The 23583-nt window shown below is 39.9% G+C and overlaps 1 protein-coding gene across 1 annotated transcript in view; it reads right to left on the bottom strand.

The window, feature by feature from the left end:
* Positions 1-23583, bottom strand: part of ube2j1 (ubiquitin-conjugating enzyme E2, J1) — a 42792-nt gene that overhangs the window by 11956 nt on the left and 7253 nt on the right. Inside the window, exons 2-5 of the mRNA XM_059356736.1 lie at positions 11367-11440; positions 9001-9132; positions 8380-8464; positions 6358-6463 (exon numbers count right to left, since the gene is read on the bottom strand). Coding sequence (XP_059212719.1) covers positions 6358-6463; positions 8380-8464; positions 9001-9132; positions 11367-11440 — 397 coding nt within the window. The remainder of the gene's footprint in view (positions 1-6357; positions 6464-8379; positions 8465-9000; positions 9133-11366; positions 11441-23583) is intronic.

Raw genomic sequence — 23583 nt, 5'->3', positions numbered from 1 at the left:
AAAGTGACCACCAGTGTTATTGTGTAAATATAACGATCATTTGTTGGCCTTGGCACCACCCGTTGGTTTGCAAAAAAGTAAGAAAAAATCTTCATTTGAAGTACCACAGATATTCCTTTTATTTTGTAGAAAATAAAAACACAAGCTGATGCCAGTTAACAATGAGGTGATGTGATTTTGTAACAGGTACAGGTGAAAATAGATTCTGCATTCCGTTTCCACATTTTGTTAACCGACTCTCTTCCGTTAGCTTGCCTTGCCCGCGAAAACTTGACGCTTACTTGGCATCACGTAGATCGGAATATACCATTGTGTGAGGGGGTGAAAATTAGCTACTACTGTAAATAATTCACAACTAAGGTCAATTTTAATTAGAACGCCTACCTTAATCATTACATGTAGATATTTTATAAATAAATATATAATAAATGCAATTTTAAAAAAACAGGCCATATTTAGAGGGATTGTTTGGGATAGTTAAGTGGGCCACTCCAATTGCTTTGGCGGGCTGGAAGTGGCCCGCGGGCCGTAGTTTGGGGACCCCTGCACTAGACTGATATTCTGTTTAACCTCATTTAATCAGCCTGACATCATGTTCTTTTGACAATATCTTATTGTTGCCCTAATCAAGCTGTAGTGAGTAATGTATTTGTCCAGGCGACATCATTTTCAGTTGTCAGCTGTGGTAGCAGTTGCAGGTCACTTGATGTCATGATCAAAGAAACAATGAGAATTCTTATTTCTGTCACTTGACTTACAGCTACCTGTACCGTATAGCCAATGTAGCAAGGTAGCGATGTAGGAAGATTGTGTTTTTAACTTTATTCACAGTACAACGCTTTGATTGGTTATTATTTTCTCTGGTGGAAAACACAATATCAACACAAACAAGAAAGAAACGCCAAAGAAAGAACTTTGTCAGTCATTTGAAAGTTACATTTCACAATTTTAGCAGCCTGTGCAGTGGGTGGGAAAGGAAAAATCCCAAAGTAGTCATCTGATGCTCTGCCAATGGTAATTTGGCACCTTGATTATGAAGTTATTTTTTAAATGTATTTTATTCCATACTTTTCAGAGCTGTGTATGAATCCTGTCAAACTGGCAGAAGACCCAGCTTCAAAAGCTGTGTGCGTCCATGTGAAAATAGGGAGGTCTTTATGGCATTGGCTGTCTGCCTGTATTGTTGGCTGCCTCACAGTGTATTCTCAGCTGACAGGTTTGTTTTTACCTTCAGCACCTGTAGCACATTCACATGCCAAGTTCCTGCTTAGGGTTCAGACGGCTCTATGCACTTTTATGCTATTCGTCAGTCATGACAGTGGGGTTCAGTGCAATATTGCTAAGAGGTGAACACAACCACTAAGTGCAAGGTTGTTGACAACATAACAATTTATCATATCAAAGACGTTTCTGTTGATTTGACTTAGAAAAGCTAATCGTTCCTTGCATCAGCTAATGAGATGATGTTACAGCTGTGAAGCATGCACTGAGGAACACCATCATCATCACTGTGCTCCTCAGGCTAAAGGTGTCATGGACTGATTTGGATACATTTTGGTATTAAATGATCCAAATCAGTGTCTTCCTCTGTAGCCAAAACTGAAATTGGGTTCAATTCAAGTGAAGTTAGGATGTAGCTGGGGAGAAGCTGGGTTTATTAGGCATCAAACATTTTGCAAGGCACAGCAAATGTTCTCTTACCCCTCCAGTCATTATTTCACTGGATTATGATATCTTAAACAGGCAGTGTATCTCTTCAAAAGCGGACGCCGTACATACAGCCTCAGTTGTTGGTTGGTTGATGGTTGTTCGCATGAATCAGTTCGTTTACATGCACAATTAATCGAGCTATGCTTAAAAATCGATACTGGCGTCTAATCGGACTTCTGTCCTTCTCCCAGTTTACATGCAATTGAGAAAATCAAATAACTGACAGGAACGTGTCCTCCTCCTCAACACTGGGCGACAATATGCATCGTTTCAGCGGGTTAATGCGGCGCCCTTTCCGGTTGACCTCAGTTCGACACTTTGTGCCGTCGCTACTGACCGGTGACAGGCTAATGTGCAACCGACTAATGTGACCGGTTTTCTTGGATGTTTTTGTTCCAGGGTCATACGCCAGCGTGGGGGGTGGAGCATGTGGAGCATGCGCACATGCGTTTTCTTGTCATACATGCTGGCGAAAAATCCTATTCCAATCGCATTATCTGGGCGTCGCAATTGGAGTTGGAGAACTCCAACATCAGTCGGACTAACACGTTTACATGCACCTCAGTTGTCCAGTCATAGTCAGATTAAGGCGTACTTTGTCTGTTTCAAGTGTCATGTAAACGTACTGAATGATTGAACTCTTTAAGACATTAGTGCTGATCAGCAAGTACACATTGACTTGGCTTGGAAAATCTGAGATGCATGAGAACAGCAGCACATTTGAAAGTCAGTCATTGGTCCAGAAGTGTTGTTCTTGCAATTTAATTTCACAATTTGTAACACTTAGTGCCAGGATGGTTTTAAGGCATCATATGCTTCAAACAAAAGTGCTTTTCAGTAGGTCTAAGAGCATCTTAAGCTCACTTTCCAATGGTGGAATCACCCCTTTCTGACAATTTATGTAAATTAATACAACTAATCATGTGTTATCTCTCCTTTTTCATTTTTCACTACTTCTGTTGTGTTTTGTGCGTACAAAAATGCAACATTGTTAATAAGGCCATGGAAGGACCAACGTTATTGTAAAAAAGAAAATAAACTCTCTTCATTAATTAATTTCATTGAGACCACTCTGTTGGCTTACCAAAGGTTCCAACTCAGAGTGCTTTATGTAGCACCACATAATGTCCATGTACATACTTCCTACAGGGGACTGCACTAGACTACACTCCAAATTCTAAACTCACAGAAAGGTTTTCATTTTAACTGTAAAAAATATCGGTTCCAAGTATCGGCCTCATTAACTGATAACAACCTATGGCTTTTCTAAACTAAACAAAAGTAAGGCTAAGTTTTATGTCATCTGATTTGCCCTTAGATTGCCTAGCCTGTGCCTCAGTGCGACACACTGTAAAATACTTTTCTACACAGAAGGTATTTCAGCAGTGTCTTTCAGTCATCCATTTCTTATCTGACTCTATTTCAATCAATGGAGCGGTCTACACAAGCTGTGCAACTGCTTGTGCTTTACAGTCGTTAAGCATATAAATGTAACTGATTTTTCAATTTTTCAAGTCTATTTCTTTCCACTTTATGGGTGTAATTACAGTAGCATTGGGCTCAAAACCATGAAAGACCTACACATCAGGACTGAATGCACCCTGTGTGACAGTGAGGATTTAGTCTGCTGCTGCTGCTGATTTTAAGCAGCTTGTGTACAGACCGAGCAGCACTTCCACATCACAGACAGTTGTTGACTGCGACTGGTGGTTGATGACTGTAGACCAAGCTCAGCCTGCAAACTTGCATCTCACAAACTCAATGTATCACAGCTGATGAAGGGTAGGAGGATTAATTATTAAATAAATTAATTATTAATTATTACATTCGAATTTTAACATTTTAACACCAACACTTCTGCTGACATGCCAACCACCTAGAGAGTAGGCAGATACACAGGAATGGTCATTTATTTCAATCACTGCTGTGGCCATTTTAGCTGTTTTATTCCTTTGTATTTTCGCTTTTCATTACAATAACTCTGTTAATCTGAAGCAAACTCAGATGGGTCCACAGGACTAAGAGGGGTAAGAGAGGAATAATAATACCCCTCAGGGGTCCACAGGACAGGAGACTGAGGAGTTCAGAACTTCAGCTGGATACGATTTTCAGGTCGACACACTCAGTGAAGCCCCGTTTATGATTGCATTAAGAAACACTCGAGTCATCATTGAGTTTACATTAATATGTAAAGTATAATGTGCGTGCACTGCTCTGTAGGATATGGAGTAATCTGGACAACATCACTAAACAGAGGAAGATTATTATTCTGAAGGCCTGTCACCAGTTATCAGCACTAGACTAGAATTACCACCTTGGCGGTTGTATGCCACTGCAAGCCAGCCAGGTTGCAGTTCCTCACCTCGGGGGATAGGAATCAGGCTTGAAACCGGAGGGTCACCTTATCGAGATCCCAGGACTGACAGGTCAAGGACTGAAGTACACTTGAACAAGGCAGACATGTGCTGCCCAGGGCTCCTAAGCATGGTGTGTTCACTGGTGTGTAAAAAAGGACGAGTGGGGCGTCCCGGTGGCTCACACTGGTAGAGCGCTTACCACTACGGCTAAGTCCTTGCTGCGGCAGAGCCGGGTTCGAATCCGGCCTGAGCTCCCTTTGCCGCATGCCCTCTATCACCCCCTTTCACTCTATCACTTTCAATATAAAAGCATAAAAATGCCAAAAAAAGAATCTTTAAAAATAATTTTAAAAAAAAGGACGGGTTAAATGCCCTGTTCCCCATTGTGGGAGTAATAAAGTAATCTTACATCCATGTCTGTCCAGACTCATATGAAGTCATGACTTTAAATGTGGATGTTGCTGCAAAGAAGCAACAAATTCTAAAAACTGAATGCGTCACACTCATCTTCCACCTAGCAGCACAGGTAATCTCTACATTCAGCACAGTTTAAAAGTGGAAGCCAAAGATTAGTTTTGGCTAATAATTTGACAACTTTGCTCGAAAAAAGAACTCAAAGACCTCCACTCAATATGACCATCAGTCAGTCCTCTATACCCTTACACTGTAAATCACTTTTCTTCTACATATGAAATGTGCACGCCGGTGTCAGAAATGACTGACATTTTTCATATTCATTTCTGAGACTACCCAAACTTCCACAAGTCCCCCCTGTGCTTGTCCTGCCACATCACAAGCTGTCCAACACCTTTGGGCAGTTTACTTCTCACAAACTCTGAAATATTTTACAAACATATATCCTATTGTGCTGAGGCCCTTTTCTGACAATTAGTTCTCACAGTTACCATGACACAGAAACAGGAGATGAGACACCCCCCCCAAAAAAGTGCCGCCTTAACCTTAGATGGAGTGAAAAAAAGAAAAGAAAAATGTTTTCCATCAGGGAGATAAGCAGCCATGTATTTATAGCAAAGTCCATCTTCCTGTCTATCTCATCTCGATGTGCTAATGAAAAATCAAGACCCTCATCTCAGCTGCTAATAGAGGAGCAACTTTAATGGATCCTGTCCTTCTCTGGCTTTGTATTGTTTCCTCTGAGGGAAATGAGTATGAAAAGAGAAGTAACGTGCCCACTCATGTTCCCCCAAGAGACTGGGAATTTTGGCGGCGGAGGCACTGCTTCCCATTTGTAACTAGAGAGTTATTGGTGGGCGGCATGTCCACCGGGGTTCAGGTGCTGATTACATTATATGCTTGTTTGGAGTTTTCTTTGTAAATGCCATCTAACCAGCATCATGCATGTTATACTGATTATATCCGAGACCTGTACAATACGCACTGTTCCACACACTCACATAATAACAATAATAATAATAATAATAATAATAATAAGCGTGTGTCTAGGGCATATCTCGCTGACCGTTAGTCAGACTGACCTAAGATTTCGTATGTGGCTTGCACATGGCACGAAGGTGTGCATCCTCGATTTTGAGGATTTTTTAATTCATTTTTGAAAACATAATTATAGGACGTGATGCGGCATTGCACTGTTTCCGATGGAACGACTTTTAGGGGAGCTCCGCCCCATTGTGTGATAGGCCTACACCTGGTCACTAACCCAATTCGCTCATATATTTAAATAGTTTCCGGCAAATTTCAATGTGTATGTGCTGGATGGTGTGCGTACCTTATGAAAAGTAAGTGTTTTATGGAGTTGTAGGCATTGTTGTAGTGGTCTGCATAGCCACAATATATGAAACACAATAGTTATCAATCACATTCCACAACACACCTAATAACCCTTACTCACATTATTCACATCCATCTGTTTGTGCTGCATGTAAACTTATTCCCTCCTATATCCGTGTCTGTTTTTATGTCTAAACATGTTGAATGATGAAGTTTATTTTTCTAAAAATAACTATTTCTGTGTCTCTTTATATCTCAATGTACATCAATGTATTACCCAATATTAATAGTATATTAACACTACACAAGAGTATTACACCTCATTGTACATCCCACTTTCACACACAACCTCATTTGGCCATAAAATCATGAAAAATCTACTTAATCTCCCACTATACGAATACATACTTTCTACTGGCACTGCACTAGTAATAATAATAATAGTAATAATAATAATTCCTTCAATTTATATAGCGCTTTTCTAGACACTCTGCTCTGCAGAGAGTAACCTTTGGAAAGATTTTCATCTGACAAATCTTACTTTTTGGCAAGGGCCCTCCTCTCTTCTGGGGTATAATCAAGAGATCCTATTGCCCCCTCTCCTTTCGTTGGCATAAATCCAATTATCGCTATAAGGGCAGTTCGAACTGGAAGAGAAACAGACAAGAGAAGAAAACACAAGGAGGAGATGAGAAACATCAAAATCAGAGCATGTTCAACATTCCTGGGTGAAACAAAGAAGGTTCAATTACACGACAGGGTGAACGTCATCATGTTCAGTGCTCGTGTTACATAAGTAGGAATGATGCTTTGTTTTCTGAGCGTAAGCCTGGATTTACCCTGGCCTATGTGAGGACATCCACCATGTGTCTGTACTCACACATTCTCCATCTGGCAGAGGAGACTTTTTTACAATATGGTCAGGGTCAAGGGTTTGTTTGTGTCTATGTTGTTGACTGGCTGGGTTTCGTTTGTGCTCCAGTCTATCTAATGTAGTGAATAAAGCTCCTGAAAGCCCATTATATCTGACTGTGCTTGTAAGATAAACCCACTTTAAAAGTTGTCTACATTGAATTGACATTGACTCAGTGAGCAGAGTCAAATATACATGTCACTCACAAACATACAGGAATTACCTTATTGGAAATTGGCAAAACCAAACCAAAACATGGCAGCATTTGAGCCTAATGTATTTCAAGGCTTACTTTAACAATTCTATCACAATCTTATACCCTTAGAAGTCCATTCTGTACAATGTACAAAATCCATCCCAGTGTCACTAAATGTCACTTGAATTAAGTAACCAGAAAATCATAAATCTAAGGGCAGAAAGTTGTTCCGACCAGTAAAATTGTGTGTGCGCTCTTCCGTAATTCCTTAATTTTTTTCAGTTCCAACTTTCTAACTTTTGAGCCTTCTAAGGTTCTGAAAAAGATGCAAGTACTCGCTTCTATTCCTATTTGACAATCTATGTAAATGTAACTAAATATAGCATGGCAAAACTGTGGCCTGGGCATTGAAATATTGTAGCCTTTATTTTCAAATAACAGTATAAAAGTTACAGTATTAACTTCAAACAAACCATAAAAACATCTTCATAAAAATACAGAAAGATATATAAATAAGTGAATCCAAGTTAATAGAAATGTGTTTAATATAAAAATGTAAAGTTTCATCAGAGGGAATGCTTGAATTTGCTAATTAGCTAATTTTATTAAATATGTAGGCGTAGCATATGAACTAAAGCAGCAGCCAGCAGTAGTAGTAAGTGTAACCCTGGTATCACTGCAGGTGGGCTGGATGTGAAGTGCAGAACCCAGTGCAATTACCCAGCCAGCTTCCAGCACTCATTCCAGAAAGGATGAAACACAACTTTTAATAAATATATATATATATATATACATATATATATATATATACACATCTTCAGCAGTTCCCAGCCCCTGCACTCTTTCCTCTGTCTATGAAGTTCACATTTCGATTCCATCAATTCTGCTGTTAGTTATCCTTCTGTATTTCTTGGAGAGTTTCTATGTTTTTATGCCGAAACTCTAGCAATATCATCTGCAGGCTAACCATATCCGCATCCACCTGTAGCTCCCTCGCTGTTTGAGCCCTTTCTTTTGTCTGTGAAATGTTCTTTTGTTTTGATTTTGGCATATTGTAAATGCCTCTTTAACTTCTTCTTTTAATATGAAACAATCTTTCAAAAAAATATGGAGTTTTTCGTGATCTTTGAGGAGCTCCAATAATGTGCGGCCTGCCTCTTGGCTGCTAGACCGGAAGTCCTCTTCCGTTCCTTTTTAAAGAAACATGAAGCACTCAAAAACGTAGTATGGAGTTAATTTGTGCATGTGCTGACTCATGAGAACAGAACATAAAAAGTTTTCCAAACTTTTCCTTAAACTTTGCTGACTAATAACATTTTCCAGTCTTACAAATAATAAGACTTATTCTTAAACTTTTCCAGACTCTCCAGACTACACCAAACAGTGAAAGAACTACTCCCAAAGGGCATGAGTTACATGAGAAGAACTTGTGACACGTCTTTGAGGAAACTTACTACTCCAAGAAGGCTGCCAGGTCTCTGGATGGTGGCCAGAGATGCTCAGACAAATTTTCTTCCCAACTTCGAATCTTCCGTTCGGCTAGAAGGGAAGGCAATAAAAAGTAAGTGGAGGTGAGTATGTGGGTGGAGAAAAATAAATAAAAAAAATGATCTCAAAACATGAGAAAAAATAAAATGACAAGCAGACAGACATGAAAGATTGACACGTCTGAGAGAGTGGAACAAGGAAATACAGATTGCTATTCAAAAAGTGTTTTCCAACTGACTTAAACCTTAAAAAAACATCATAAAAAGGAGAAGTATCTGTAAAACAATTTGGGGTACTCCTGCTTTTATGAGGCTGTCATTAGTGCAGGTGTCATACATCTCTATGATTATATTAAGAGGCTGTCACAAATATTCTTACAAAACCAGCTTCCCTCTGACTTTGTGATGACAGCCCAGGCTTTGAACTGACAACTGTCATTATGTGTGTTGTAACCAGAAATAGCTGAGGGTTAAATGACATGCTGTCCATTTCCCACTCTTTGATCATCTGATTTGACGTCTTCCTGTTCCGCTTCATCAGGAGAATAATCTGATGGGACTAAGAGGTGGCCTTCGTCAGCGTTTTACCGTGAGGAGGATGATGCTGGGGGGCTTCATGGGGTACTCTGGGGGAAGCACGATCCTGCCATGATAAACCCCGCCGTCGAAATCAGAATCTGGGGGCCCACGTACCGAGAAGTGCCATTCAAATAAGTTATCCTGCAAAAAGAGAGAAATGTCACATTTAACTGACATCAGGAGATAGCAGACCTGTGACTACTCCTGTCTGTACGAAGTGACAACAGTGACAGTGATGTGTCCTGTGGAGTATATCCCCAAAGCTGTTGCGCTAATTTAATGTTATTCTTATTGAGTAGTATCCAACTGACAAAAAACACAAAAGTCAATTTCAACTAAAACATCTATATGTTTTATATGTTCTTCTCTTCTTTTATTTACAGGGTTTGTGCATGACACTTGCAGTATGTCTTAGGTATATATTGTAATTTTCAGGATATGGTTCAAGTTTCATTTATTGCCATTTACAACATAGGTTTGTTGCAATACCAGTTGGAGTTTGTTTATACTACACAAGAAAAAAAAAAAAACAAGACAAAACTGACTATGATGGAGTGTTGGACATGATTTCAAGTCTTACAGCCTGACGAAAGATGCTGCTCTGTAGCTTGGTGATATAGCAGCGGATACTTCTGTATCCCTTGTCAGACTTCAGCAGGTTTGCACAGACTGTTGTTGGGGTGAGTATTGTCTTTCAGTATTCTTTGGACTCTGCACAGGCACCTCAGCGATATCACTGACACTGGATTGAGATTGGAACTAATTATGTTCTCCGTCTGCAGAGCCCTCTTGTGATGGGCTATGCACAAGCCACGTTAATTTGAAATGTTTCCAATCAGGATGCTTTCTGTTGCTCCTCTGTGAAAGTTAGCAGGAGCTTTGCACGGAATTTCGCTCCCATTGTTTCCTTAAGAAATGCAGCCATTTCTAAGCTCTCATTACCAGGGTGGAGGTGTGTTATTTTTGCCGACTGTATTTAAATATCTCTGCAAACTCGGATCACTCAACAGTCTTGACATTACATAACTTGGGTAAGACTGAAAGTTAAGAGTCTTGTGGATTTAATGGGGAAATTTTTGTTTCATTCATTCATTATGCTTAACCGATTATTGGAGCCGATCCCAGCTGACATTGGGTGGGGTACACTCTGGACAGTTCGCCAGACTATCACAGGGAAGACACATAGAGACAGACAATCACGCTCTCATTCACACCTATGGGCAATTTAGAGTCACCAATTAAACCTGAGTGCATGTTTTTGGACCGTGGGAGGAAGCCGGAGTACCCGGAGAGAACCCGCGCTGACACAGGGAGAACATGCAAACTCCACACAGAAGAGCCACTGGCCGGAGTTGGACCAGTGACCCTCTTTGGCAAATCTACCACACTGTGTAAACAGATGTATGATACTGCTATCACTGTAAAGAGTAAAGCTTCACTGGTGCTGCCAGGCTATTTTAACAACTTTATTTTAACCATGTCTTGGGCTCTGACTCTGGCCAAGCCCAAGACATGGTTAAAATAAAGTTGTTAAAATAACATGGATCAGGTTGAGCTAGGACTGTCACTATAGATAGATATACTTTATTTATCCCAAGCTGGGAAATTACAGGGGATTGATGTGGTGGTTCTGCTGGACTCTGTGTTATTAACATTACTACAGCTATTATTTGACTTTATCTACCAGCACCACACCTACCTTAATTAGTCACAGACTTGACTGGAGGGTTAGTGCCATTACTGTTGTAAATTGATCATCTTGTCCCTCTCCCCCTCTCAACCCTCGCCTTCATCCTCCCTCCCTCTTCCCTCTCACACTCTTTTTACTCTATTCTATATGATCTGTTCTGTACAACCACATCTATTATTTGTGTGTCCGTCCTGGGAGGGGGATCCCTCCTCTGTCGCTCTCCCTGATGTTTCTTCTTTTTTTTCCCTGTAAAAAAGGGTTTTTGAGGGTTTTTTTTTTCTTGTCTGCTGTGAAGGTCAAAGGTCAGAGGGTGTTGAACCCTGTACAGTCTGTGAAGCCCTTTGAGGAAAATCTGTGATTTGTGATTCTGGGCTACACAAATAAATAATTTAATAATTGTAATAAATTGAATTGAACTGAATTTGAGGAAAAACTGAATGTAGCACACCCACATTTGACTAATAATCCATCTGCTCATGTTTCTTGACTAACTAATTTTGTGATGTCACTATGCTTCCACATCTAATTTCTTAGATTAATGGAATGTTATTAGTAATAATATATTCAGCACAAAACTGCATTATAAAAATGACACCCAAGTTGTATGAAAACAACATTTCCATTACCTAAAAATGGGCTCTTTCCTCACCTTAAGCAATATAGTACAAATACTGTGTGAACTTACTTCCAGTGGCTGGGCGTGGTAGTGCTCCGTGGGATCCCTGAGTTCAGCAGCCTCTTTCATCAGCCTCTTCACCGCTGGTTAATCATTGGAAACAAAGACACAAGAAAACCGAGATTAGTGCCTTCAGGGTAAAACGGTGTTCACATCTTCTTCTTGACCATTATACCCTTCATATGTGTCCACCACAATGCCTTCAGTGTGAAACCCTACAATTACACCGCAATGTCAACAACTGAAGCAGTTTTACAGGCCAACATTCCTGATCTCCTGGAAGAGAAGGTTTAATCAAAATGTGCTGCTCCTCTGGGTCACAGGATGTCAAAGATGAACAGATCAGAAGAGCATGCTGACAGACAGGGCTGCATGTGTTGGCAATTCTCTGCTTAAAATCACACTGACTATTACACTCATTCACAGCTGGAGTAAAAAAAACTCTTTCAAATGTCCAATCTAACAATCTTTTAAACACCTCTGGCACTTTTTTTTTCTTACAACCACCAGGACACAGTGTCCCACTAAGCCCATTGTGTGTGGACTGGCATACTGCAGGATTTAATTACACACCTTTGATAAAGAAACAGGTTTTAACAGTTGAGAAGCAGAATTTAGGGTACACAGTTCACATTAGTCATTGTTTAATTCAATATATTTTAGCAAGAGACTTCTCCAGTTCTTTTTTCTGTTTGTTTTTTTTATCAGCTGTTAACGCAAACTCGACATTTTCTCCATGTTTTACCTGTCTTGTTAAATTTGGCATAATGTGCATTTTCACAGCGATAAATTCCATCAGTAAAACAGAGTCTTCCTTCAGGCTTTTAATGTGAAGCATCTCAAGGAAGTGTTGAGCTTTATAAGGTAGACTGGCAGAACATGACTTTGTTGTTGTACTGATAAAATTAGCATTGTGGAAATGTACATTATTCTGAACTAACCATGTCAGACATCTTAGTACATTGCGTTAAAGTTATAAAACGATTGATTGATTGATTGATTGATTGATTGATTGATTGATTGATTGATTGATTGATTGATTGATTGATTCGTCTCTGTAGCAATTTTGACAATTATCGATTGCTTAAGTAATTTTTTTTAAAGCTAAATTACCTTACTGCTTCCATCTTCTGAAATATTAATATCTTCCAGCTTTATATGTCTCTTGCCAATGAGAAACTGACCAACTGTTTAATGAATTGACCGAGAAAGTAATTGTCAGTTTAATCACGAGTGAAAACCTTTCTTGCCATCCTAACAGTGCAGATAAGTCTCCCTCCCAGGAAGATTTGACTTGGGCACATATCCAATCTGAACCCACTGTGGTGAAAGACAGCTGATTAGTTGCTTATTAAAGATGAACAGATGACAGCAGAAGTCATGATCCTGCTGCATGCTACAAACACAGCTGAACTTGTAACTCAAGGCAAAAAGAGAGTAAACAATTTTGTTTTTTTTAAGTGTTAACGGGGTCAAACATTACCCATGGCAGAATGTTGTGAGTTTATGTGCAGATGCAAAATACTCTCAAAATGAGACAAGCAGAGAAACATCTGCTGGCATTAACCCATGTGTCAGGACCCAGCCTACAACACACTCAGGCCTGATGTGTTGAACTAAATAAACGTCATCACTCCAAGAAGGATGGTTACACAAGTCAAGCTGATGATGATGGTGATGAATGTGAAGGGGTTTAATCACTGCCCTGGCAGTAAAGGACACAAAGATGCTCCTTGATGTAATGCTGACTACTCGGCTGCAGCTACACCGGTCAGAATACAGGAGGCAAGGCCTCATGGTGAAGCTGCATTAGAGTCCATATAGGGCAAAGCCTTGGGTTAAATATCTCATCATGCTTTAACACAAAGTCATAAGTCACACTAACAGGGCTGATGTCACAGGCCACATGTCTAAGCCTCGTGTTAACAAAGTGCTTGTCGTAAGTTCATAGGAGTTGTTGAGCTACTGGACAGCAAGGTAAATTTTATTGCTTTTGCTCTCATGTGGGCTGCAGTTAGAGCTCAAGCTATCAGCTACCAGCCCACTGCAAGAGGAAACAGGATGAGGCTGAAAATCAGAAAGTAATTGTGAAAAGGAAAGCGGAACTAAGAAGTATTCATCGAGGCAAAATTGGTTTGGAATCCAATCGAGTGTGGATTGCTAGGGTGTTGAGCCTGAAATGGAGACTGTGAAACGAACACAGGGGAAGAAGACGGAGGGCAGCAGTGGGGATGGGTGGGAAGGCATATAACAGGGATAAAGGCGAGGCGAGCTGAGAGGATGTGCAGGCTGCAGGGGTGAGTGAAGCAGTGGAGCAGAGAGATGGCCTGACACCACGCGGCTTTCAGGGCACGTGTTCTTTTCTGCCCGAGGACAGTGAAGATGTGAACCAACCACAGTAATTTCACATTGGACACACAAGGAGAATGGGAAGAGTCTGCCTGTCTGTGTCTTCGTGTGTGTCTGTCTGTGTGTGTGTGTGTGTGTGTGTGTGTGTGTGTGTGTGTGTGTGTGTGTGTGTGTGTATTTACAAGGCTTCCAGTGCTTTCTGCTGTTTACAGAGGGTCATGGAGTGCTTGTATTCTTACTCATGCTTAAAACTATTAAGACACAAGGTCAGATGAGAAACTGATCCTGTGTAAGAAGAATTCAACCTCCAGCTGCCTATAAGAGCATCTTAGCCTAAAAGTTATCAAAATACACCTCTGTTTCAGTAGCTTTGGTTTGCAGAAACCTGCCAGACCTGTATCCCAAGGTGATGAAACTCCAAAAACATTTTATACCAGGAAAGTACCCAGGATGCCATTGATCTTAAATGCAAAACTCTACGCACATTTGCCAGCTGACAGAGATGACAATTTGTATGTCTGATTGCATTTTATGGTGTCAATCTGTTGAGTTTTCTGAAAATGTTAAGCCTCACCAGAAACCTAAAATACGACAAAGCTGTTTGTCCATGCAGCACCACACATACGAGCCAACAAATTAAATAACAGACAGGAAGCTTAACTGTGCAGCGATCTGTAAACAGCTGAACATGCAGAAGCAGCACTACACAGTGTGAGCTTCCTCCATCAGATATCTGAATGAAAATGGGTTATATGGGTACCCACAAGTCTCCTGTTTACACACACAACTAATTTATGCTAATACTATGCAGTTTAAGGCAAAAAAACAACAACACAGGTTTCTCACACTGGAAAGCAGAGCCTTGTTGATTCAATGAGCCCAATTTTATTCAGGTTTGATTATGGTAGTCCCCATAATAGCATACTGACAGGTATTGAATTTCTTTGCATTTTCCACAAAAGAGGTGTATACCATTTCGCCGGGGGAAAAAAAACAGAAATCTTCAAAATGTCCAATGATTTTGAAACCGAACGATAGCTTGGGTTATTCTATGGTGTTCTATAAAGTCTTGGTGTCTTCCTGTGATATGTTGGAAGACTTTTTGACATTTTTTATCCATTCTCAATCAAAGAAAAATGGCAAAATTTGGCACCAAATTGTGTAGAACAAATGGTAGCAACCCAAAAATTGCTGCAACAAATGAGCCAATCTTGTGTCTTTCTCATCTCTGTTGAGGGTTGCACAAGCACTTGTTTTCATTCCAAAATGTATTTACTTAAATCATTTTCAGTTATGAATGACTATCAAACTAGATAGTAAAATCTAAAACCTAGATAGGTTCTGCAGAACAAATTCTTTGTTGTATGGCCTCAGATTAAACCATCTGTAAAACATGGACGAACACAAAATCAATCAAAATCAAATAAAAATGTCTATTTATCCCTGAGGGGAAATTCAGTTAGTTTGTTAGCTGTTCTGTAGGTTATTGAAGAATTAGATAGGCTGTAGGAGCAAAGGATCTTTTGAATCTCTCCGTCCTGGAACGGAGAGAGAGGAGCCGTCCACTGCTATTTTTTTGGTCCATAAAGGTTTTGTGTAGCGGATGATCCTGGTATTTCAAGATGGCCTCGAACATCTTGACAGGTCATCTCTCCACCACCTCCTCCAGTGTGTCCAACCTGGCTCCAACCACAGAACCAGCTCTTTAGACCAGTCTGTCCAACAGCCTTGCATCTCTGTGTCTGATGCTGCCTCCCCAGCAGACTGCAGCATAAAACAACACACTACCACCACAGACTGATAAAACATCTGCAGCATCTTACTACAGATGACAAGATCTTAGTTTGGAGCCGGTACTAGTGTTGGTTCGCAGTTGATTCACCTTGAGAATCAGCTCTGAACTTCTTTGCTTTTCCACAGGCTCTAGAGCCACATTATTACATCACTGTTTACATCTGTTTAGACTACATCGTTTCTTCACTAATGTTTCTCCTGGCTTTGCGAGCCTACATAGGCATCCAAACATGACATGTACAAGATATTTGTTCTGCTCATCTTGATCACTGTGGACGGCGATTACTTTCTTATTAACACTGAACGTGAGATGTTAATTTTGGACTTTGTTGTAAATAGATAGCCCGCTAGCGATAGCCCGCTAATAACACCATAGACTGTTAGCAAGCTAGCTAGCCCGGATCAATCACATTGCAGTTAAACAAATAAAATGAATGAATGATAAACGTCTTAGTTGAAATCTCTCAATGGCACTGAGTTGGTCTTGTTGGTCTGATAATCCCGCCCCCAGCCCCTGACGTAAGCGGTTCATGGTTCAAGATCAGCAAAAAGTCGTGCAGCTTTGGAACCAGTTTTCCTGGCCGAGAGCCGGTTCTTTGGCAGTCAAAAACCACAGAACCGGTGCGTGTCGTTTAATTTTGTCCTATGAATACTATACATTGTAATTTTATCATTTTAGTCGATTCTGTATCTATTGCACATTTGTCTATTCAGGGAGTGTCTGGATTGTCCTTAGTTGAATATGTCAGCCATGTACGAGTATTACACACTCTTGGAAAAGATCATATAGTTTGCAAGACCCATTTCCAGAATGCCACCACACTGTGGTATTTGAGAAATGATCACCTCCTTTTTCCAGCACTGGCAGAAATTGCAGGCAAATGCTTATATGCTCCATGCACCAACCAAAACTAGTGCAATTCACTTGCTGTAATTAGTGTATGGATTTTTAGTCCTGTAGCGTTCTGCCCTCTTTTTATAGAGAATTGGGGATGGGGGCAGTGAATTTTGAGGTGGGAGAAAGCAGGTCAGCAGTAGTTGTCACATAGAAGTGGCATACACCATCTGACAACCTGGAACCTAAAGATGAATTGAGAGGCAGCTCAGCACTGTGTCAGGGTGTTATAGTCATACATCTGTAATAAAAAAAAAAAATATTAAAATGATTTAAGTGTATAGGGGTTTAGAACATTATGATATGAGTACAAGGCTACTACCATGCCCATTTTTTTCTAATAAATTGTTACAGCAATTTTATGGGTCAATACCATTTGTAACAGAGATCTGAACCATGCTAACCTCTGACCTCATGACAGACACTGCAACAGGGACCAAAGTTGAAATCCAACATGGCCTCTATAGACTTTTTAAAAATGGAAAGATAAGTTTTCATATTTCATAAGTTCTAAAGACTCCAAAAATGTATAATGTAAAAGGATTTTAAACTAAAAAACATAAGGAACTGGAACACCAAAAATTCAAGCAGCTGGTACCAGAGAGCCGGGAGTGCAGGGATCAGAACAAAGTGTGCTCAAGATGTTCTTGAGACCAAAGATTCGTTATGCAAGAGAGAAGAAGAGAGCGGGGCTCGGAAAAGAAATAACCAAGGAGAGAGGAACAGTAAGAGAGAATATTTTTTTGACAGCAATAAGAGTGAAAAGAGGGGAAAAGGAGGAATCAGCTGCAGAAGGTGACGTGAGGCATCTCTTGAAATGGGTTTTTAACCTATGACAAGAGCTACAGAGCTGTGCTGCTGTTGTGACTGGAGAGAAACATGTCAATCTACCATTGTGGACCCAGGAGGAAAACTTTGAAAATTCTGATTGATATGCTGGTCTGATGTCTGTTGTGACTATGCTGTCAATGCGAAGCAAGCAGAGAAAGAAGTATGGAGGTCATGCTGAGAGTGTGAGAAGGAAATTGAAAGCTGTGGAGGTCTTATCCCTGTTTGTGTGTATTTTCTCTACATGATTCCTTTCATAATTCCAGAGTTTATATATGGCCTTAAAACCTGAAAAAAAATAATCTGAAAGGAATAATGTAGAATGTGTATGTGTATGCCAAACATATAAAGTTGACGCAATCTCTCCAACTCAATGAGCCAGAGAAAGAGAGTGCAGCGGTGAATTAACGGAATACAATTTGATTTTTTGATTGTTTCACAACAGTCACCTTCTAAGGCACAAATATATTAAGCCACACCTCAACACAGCTCTGCAAAACCCTGTGGGAAGGTGCCGCATTGCCAGATTTTGGGTAAATACAGAGCTTTTTGCCATCGTGTGTTTGTGGTGGTGTGTTTATGTGTGTGTCAGTCAAACGGACACCCTGACCGACAGCACAAAGCAGCACTCTGCTGCACACAGCAAGGGAGAGAGATGAGGTGCAGGGGAAACACTGAAGCACGTAAAAAAGTGTATTTGATGACCTGTGAACAGGTGAGGACCAAAGGGTCTTTGCTTACTTCCCAGTTGCATCCTGAGCAAAACAAAATAAGAGAAAAAATACACTAAATGCAGCAGAGGGCAGGATCTCTGCAGCTACAAACACTGCCACATGCTTCTAGCAGGTCATAAGTGATGAATGAGACTAGATTTTTGTAAAAATCCATATTTTCCAGGGATATCCTGCATATTACCTAACTAAATGTTGCCTGCTATCACAACAGTATGTGTAATCATAGATGCTAAGTTCGATCAGCATAGATCATCATAGATCATTATACAGATTGTGCTTCAGAACTAGCCTGGCTAACGAACAAATGAGATATAGTCTGGAGACCACCTATTCATTTTTCCGTAGAGGAGGCGTGGTTTACCATCGTCCAGAGCCGTTTATTGGGCGCTACGAATGTATAAATAGCTCTTAGCCAATCGTATCAATTATACCAGATGACGTATAGAGTGACAGAAATTCCAGCAAGAAGAATCGAGGGAGAAGACGTCTGATGTTTACATAGCCAGACTAGCCCATCTCTACTTTGGAATAAAAATGTTCAATTCTGCTTCTGCAATGTTTTCTTGCTGCATGTTCTGGCTCTGGCTGCTCTGTAGTTTCAGCTCACAGTCTACCGGGTGTGTTGGTGTGTGTCAGTGTGTGTGTGAGAGAGTGTTGGAAGGAGGGGGGTTGCTTGCTGCTTTGCTTCTCCAGTTCTCGCTTTTTGCAAGATTATTCATTTTTATGCCTTATTCCCCCCTCATGTCATTCAGCCACACACATCCACTGATTTTATGGGCAATAGACGAGCTGCTGCGGGTCTCTCAGCGGTTCTGCTCTCCCCGGCGGGCATAAGAGATCACCGGCGTTACAGCAGTGAGCGGTAGCGGGGCTAGTTGGTAGATTTGGCTTTTGCCAAATCTTATTGGAAGCAAGGCTAAAACATCATTTTTGGTGGTGATAAAGGAGTGTGAACGTTGCTCTTCTTTTAAAATAAACTTTCGCTCTAAACTTTCTTGAATACTGTCTACAGCTAGATCGAAAGAGAGCTTCACGTCTGCTGCAGCCATGTTGGATCCGTAAGCAAGCTACAAGCTACCGTCTGTCGGATAGTATGCGTCACCGTCTTGCCGTCCCTCCCCGTTCTGTGATTGGATACCAAAAGCAGGGCAACTTTAAAAATAGTTGAAGAAAAATATACTGCCAATCCAAACTGTGAATATACACAAAAATGGGAATACTTGAAATATATATTGCTAGATGTGCTGCTATGAAGAGGAGTAAAGCATTAAAGGTCCTTCAAAATCAAAAAGAATCTGAATTATTATCTCGAATAAACACCCTTTTATCTAAAACTAACATATCTTGTGAGGAAGAAGTGGAATTAAAGGAGATACAACTCAAGATAGATCAAATGTATAAGGATTTAGCTAAAAGTGCATTTATAAGATCTTGAGCCAAATGGCTGGAGGAGGGAGAAACCAACTCTGAAAATGGAACTCACTGTACAGATACAAAAGAGATTTTAAAATTTCATATTATTTTATGGTGACCTTTACACATCAGAATTGAAACCTTTAGATACTTTCAGACTCAGAGGGTACAATAAATGAAATTAAAACAGCACTTTTCTCAATGAAAAAAGAAAAATCACCAGATTTATTATATTCATTTTTGGGACCTTATTCAAAATCCCAGGTTTTCCTATTAATTACCTAATTACCTCATGTGCTGTGCTAACGTCACATTTCAAGCTACTGAAAATATTTTTACACAATTTATAATATAAAGTTATTTTGCGTTGTTTCCTTTGCTCAGCAGAGTGTCTGTCACCAGTCAGTCAGTCAGTCAAAACCCCAACTCGCACCTCTCCATCATCCACCGAGACCCGCGCGCACATTCACACACTGACACACAAACTGAATTTACCAATCTGACCATCCCACTTCTCCGCTTCAAAACTGTATCAGTCCCGCCCCCACATGATCGAACTAAATACTATCAACCTGTCTAGGCCGGTCAGAGGTCATAACACACTGCTGCATTATGCCGCTCGTTAGCCGCGAGCTAACATTAGCTTTTAAAGTTGTTTTAATTACACTAAACTGTGACTAACTGTTTTGAATGACTTCCTGTCGCTAAACCCATGCAGCTATCAAAATAAGAGCACAGTGTCAACCATAGAATTTACAAGAAGACTGTCAAAATAAGATGCCTTAAATAAAATATACAAGAACCCTTATTCTCTAATGTGTGAGAGGCCACCAAATTCGGGCTTTTATGGAAATTCCATGTCCTAATGGAAAGCATCTTGACGGCAATTAAAAATGACAAAGTAGGATAACAAAGATTCTATAATACCCCCAGACTCTCATAAAATCCTGTGGGAAACACTGAAATCCCTATTACTGCATAAGGAATGTATCTGTCAGAGGGAAATGAGCACAAATATGAAACAGGGTATTATTTCCTTAATATCAAAGCCGGATAAAGCCATTTTATTAATAGACAATTGGCGGCCTATTACTCTATTAACTATTGACTATAAAATCTTGGCTTTGCAAACCAATTAAAGACAGGACTTGATCATATTGTTGACATATGAGCAATAGTATTAGACTTGTATTAGACTTATTGGAATATGCAGACTCAGTACACTCAAAAGCTTTCATTCTTTTTTTAGACTTTTGTAAAGCCTTCGACACCATTGAACATGGTTTGGTTTTGGGACAGCATTTGTAGAGATAATTGATATGTTCTATAAAGGAATTAATAGTTTTGTAATGATAAACTTCAACACCTCTCAAAGATTTGATTTTTTGATTTAGAGGGGCGTTAGAGGTTGCCCTCTTCCAGCCTTTTTATTTATTTTAGTTGCTGAATTGTTGTGCATAAATTTTAATCACAATCCAGATTTTAAAGGCATCTCCATATTTAGTAAGAATAGAAAATCTCGCAACTAGCGGATGACATAACATTTTTCCTTAAAGATAGAGATCAATTATTAAACGCTATTGAGCTAGTTGAACAGTTTTCTTCAGCCTCTGTCATATGTCAGTCATGTGCACTGCAACAGGAGATAATGTTAGAGGTAATGTTACGGGTTTTTGGAATATTGCATGAAGAAAGATGGAAAATGAAGCAATATCTCTTTGAATGTATATTAGATATATTTCCCTCTTCTCGGTGCATATCCACATCCCCATCATCAATTTATTTTATTTTAATTTATTGTAGTTGTGTTGTTTTTATTTCCCTTTTTCATCCACAAAATATTAACTAAAACAATGTACAACTAATAATGTTTAAAAGTGAATAGGTTTTTTTAGAATAAAATGCAGGAAATAATAAGTCATCTTTTTTCTTTTTAACCAATTATTAATCGATTAATCAAAGTAATAATTGATATATTACTCAATTATGAAAGTAGTCATTAGTTGCAGCCCTAGATTAATCTCTGCTCTCATCTGCTGCTTTTGGACATATATATATTGCATATATTGTTTTATAAATAAATAAAGCAAAACTAAAGCCGAGTCGCATTGGAACCACACTGTGAGTTTATTTTGCGGTAATTAATCAGAGCAGCAGGTTTTATGTCTGGAAAGGTCTCTGGAAAGTACAAACAACAACTCAATCATTCACAGCCTAACAATAATTACTGCAATGCCCGTCGAACTCTTTGAAATTGTTGAAAATATGATGTTAACATAAAAATGATGAATCATTCTGCCCTATTCCTTCTCTAAGTTCCAAGCCTGGAGCATACAGTACAGTGGAGTGAATGGCCCAGAGTTACTGTATGTCTGTCCAAGTGTGTAGTTTAACTTCAGTGTATGGTACATGCCTGTTGCCCAAGGCGACAACCAGTCTGATGTGTGGCCTAAGTTGTCTTGACAGCACAGGGAAGTGGTGTCCTCAACAACTACCCAGCAGGCCTTGGCACAAGCCAACAGTACTGGGCCTTATACCCACAGCAACAGCAGCACATTATGAATGTGTGGAGGAGGAAAAACACTCTGTGAGCAGTGAAAACTATTTGGAACATCCTCCTTCCCAGAGATATCTCCACATACTATACAAATAAGCTTTTAATCTAATTCCATGCCTGAATACTTACAGCATAAGCCTGGAAGGTATAACGCATTTGGTTGTGTGCAGGGCTTTAAATTAACTTTTTTGATCAACAGCCAACGTGGCTAGTAGATTTTTAAAGTTACCAGCCAATCAGATTTTCCACTAGCCAAATTGTCTTTTGTGTTGACCCAGCAATCCTTACAGTACATGCTATTCATTTCCTAAAAGGCTGTCAATCAATGACATTTTTTTAACATGATTAATCGCATGATTGTCCATAGTTAACTCGCGATTAATCACAAATTAATAGCACAGTTTTTATCTGTTCTAAATGTACCTTAACAGGATATTTTTTTAATACTCTTATCAACATGGAAGCGGACACATCGCAGCTTTATGAAAATACATGTCTGTTATTATTGCAACGATCCAAAAGAAGGACAAATACTGTCCAGGATGACCTCAAAGTTACTGCATGCTCAAAAAATATGCTGAAAGCATAACATAGCTAACTGAGGCCCAACAAATGGTAAATGCTGTGCACTGAAATAGCGCTTTTATCCAAATCGCTTTACACTACAGACGACGCTCATTCACTCATTCACACACACATTCATACTGGTGGCCGAGGCTACCAGGGCACACTGGTGCCACCTGCCACCATTGGGAGAGTTAATATACATACCGATGAACGCAGCGTCGGGCAATTTGGGGTTCAGTATCTTGCCCAAGGATACTTCGACATGTAGGCTGCCATGGTCAGGGATCGAACCAGCCAAATTGGCTAGTAATTTTACAAATGTTACCTGTCAAAGTTCGTTTTTACCCGCATTTGGCGGGTTGGCGGTTGTCAATTTAAAGCCTTGGTTGTATCCGTAGTGTGTTGCGGGTTGAATTTTGTTAAGTATGTACCCCAAATAATATGATCTTTTGATATATATTTTTTTGTGATTAAATGGCAATAAACAATTAAAACAGATCAAAAAGACAATATGATATCAATGTGTAAAAAGTCTGCATTCATACTTACGTCTGTTGAACAACTTTTAAAATACCTGTTTTCTGATCAAAGTTCAGATTGATCAGAGCTATACTATGCAGGAGATTCTCATTCCCTGGTAGAGATCTGCACTTTTCTTAATTCCTATTTTAAAAAGTGGTATTTTTCTTAGTAAAATCCCAACATTTTAGAAAATACACGTGGTATAGGTCAGGAAGAAAGACCCTTATTCGTGGGGAGGTGAGGAGGAATGGTGAGACTGAGAGAGCTATAACTGAAAGCTTTTCAGGTTAAAGGTTCTTTCTATCTTTCAGGTCACCAGTTAGTCATGATTTTCCACTTGGGGAATCCATCAGTGCCCTAATGAGTGGAATCAGGAGCCCTTAGAGGTGTGATGCTTGGTGCTATCAGTGCTGGCCAGGCACTTCAGAATAAAAGATGAACCACTTTAAAGAGTCTGCTCAGTGCCTCATCCACCAGTATCTTCTCCTATGGCGGCAGGCAGCTCCAGCCTTGATGGAAAAACCAGTGGCAGCTCACACTCAGCCTCCACCAGTCTGTTTCCCAAGC

This window comes from Centropristis striata, chromosome 18 (genome assembly GCF_030273125.1).
Source record: "Centropristis striata isolate RG_2023a ecotype Rhode Island chromosome 18, C.striata_1.0, whole genome shotgun sequence".
In the NCBI taxonomy this organism is placed as follows: domain Eukaryota; kingdom Metazoa; phylum Chordata; class Actinopteri; order Perciformes; family Serranidae; genus Centropristis; species Centropristis striata.
This window is presented reverse-complemented; position numbering and strand designations above follow the sequence as displayed.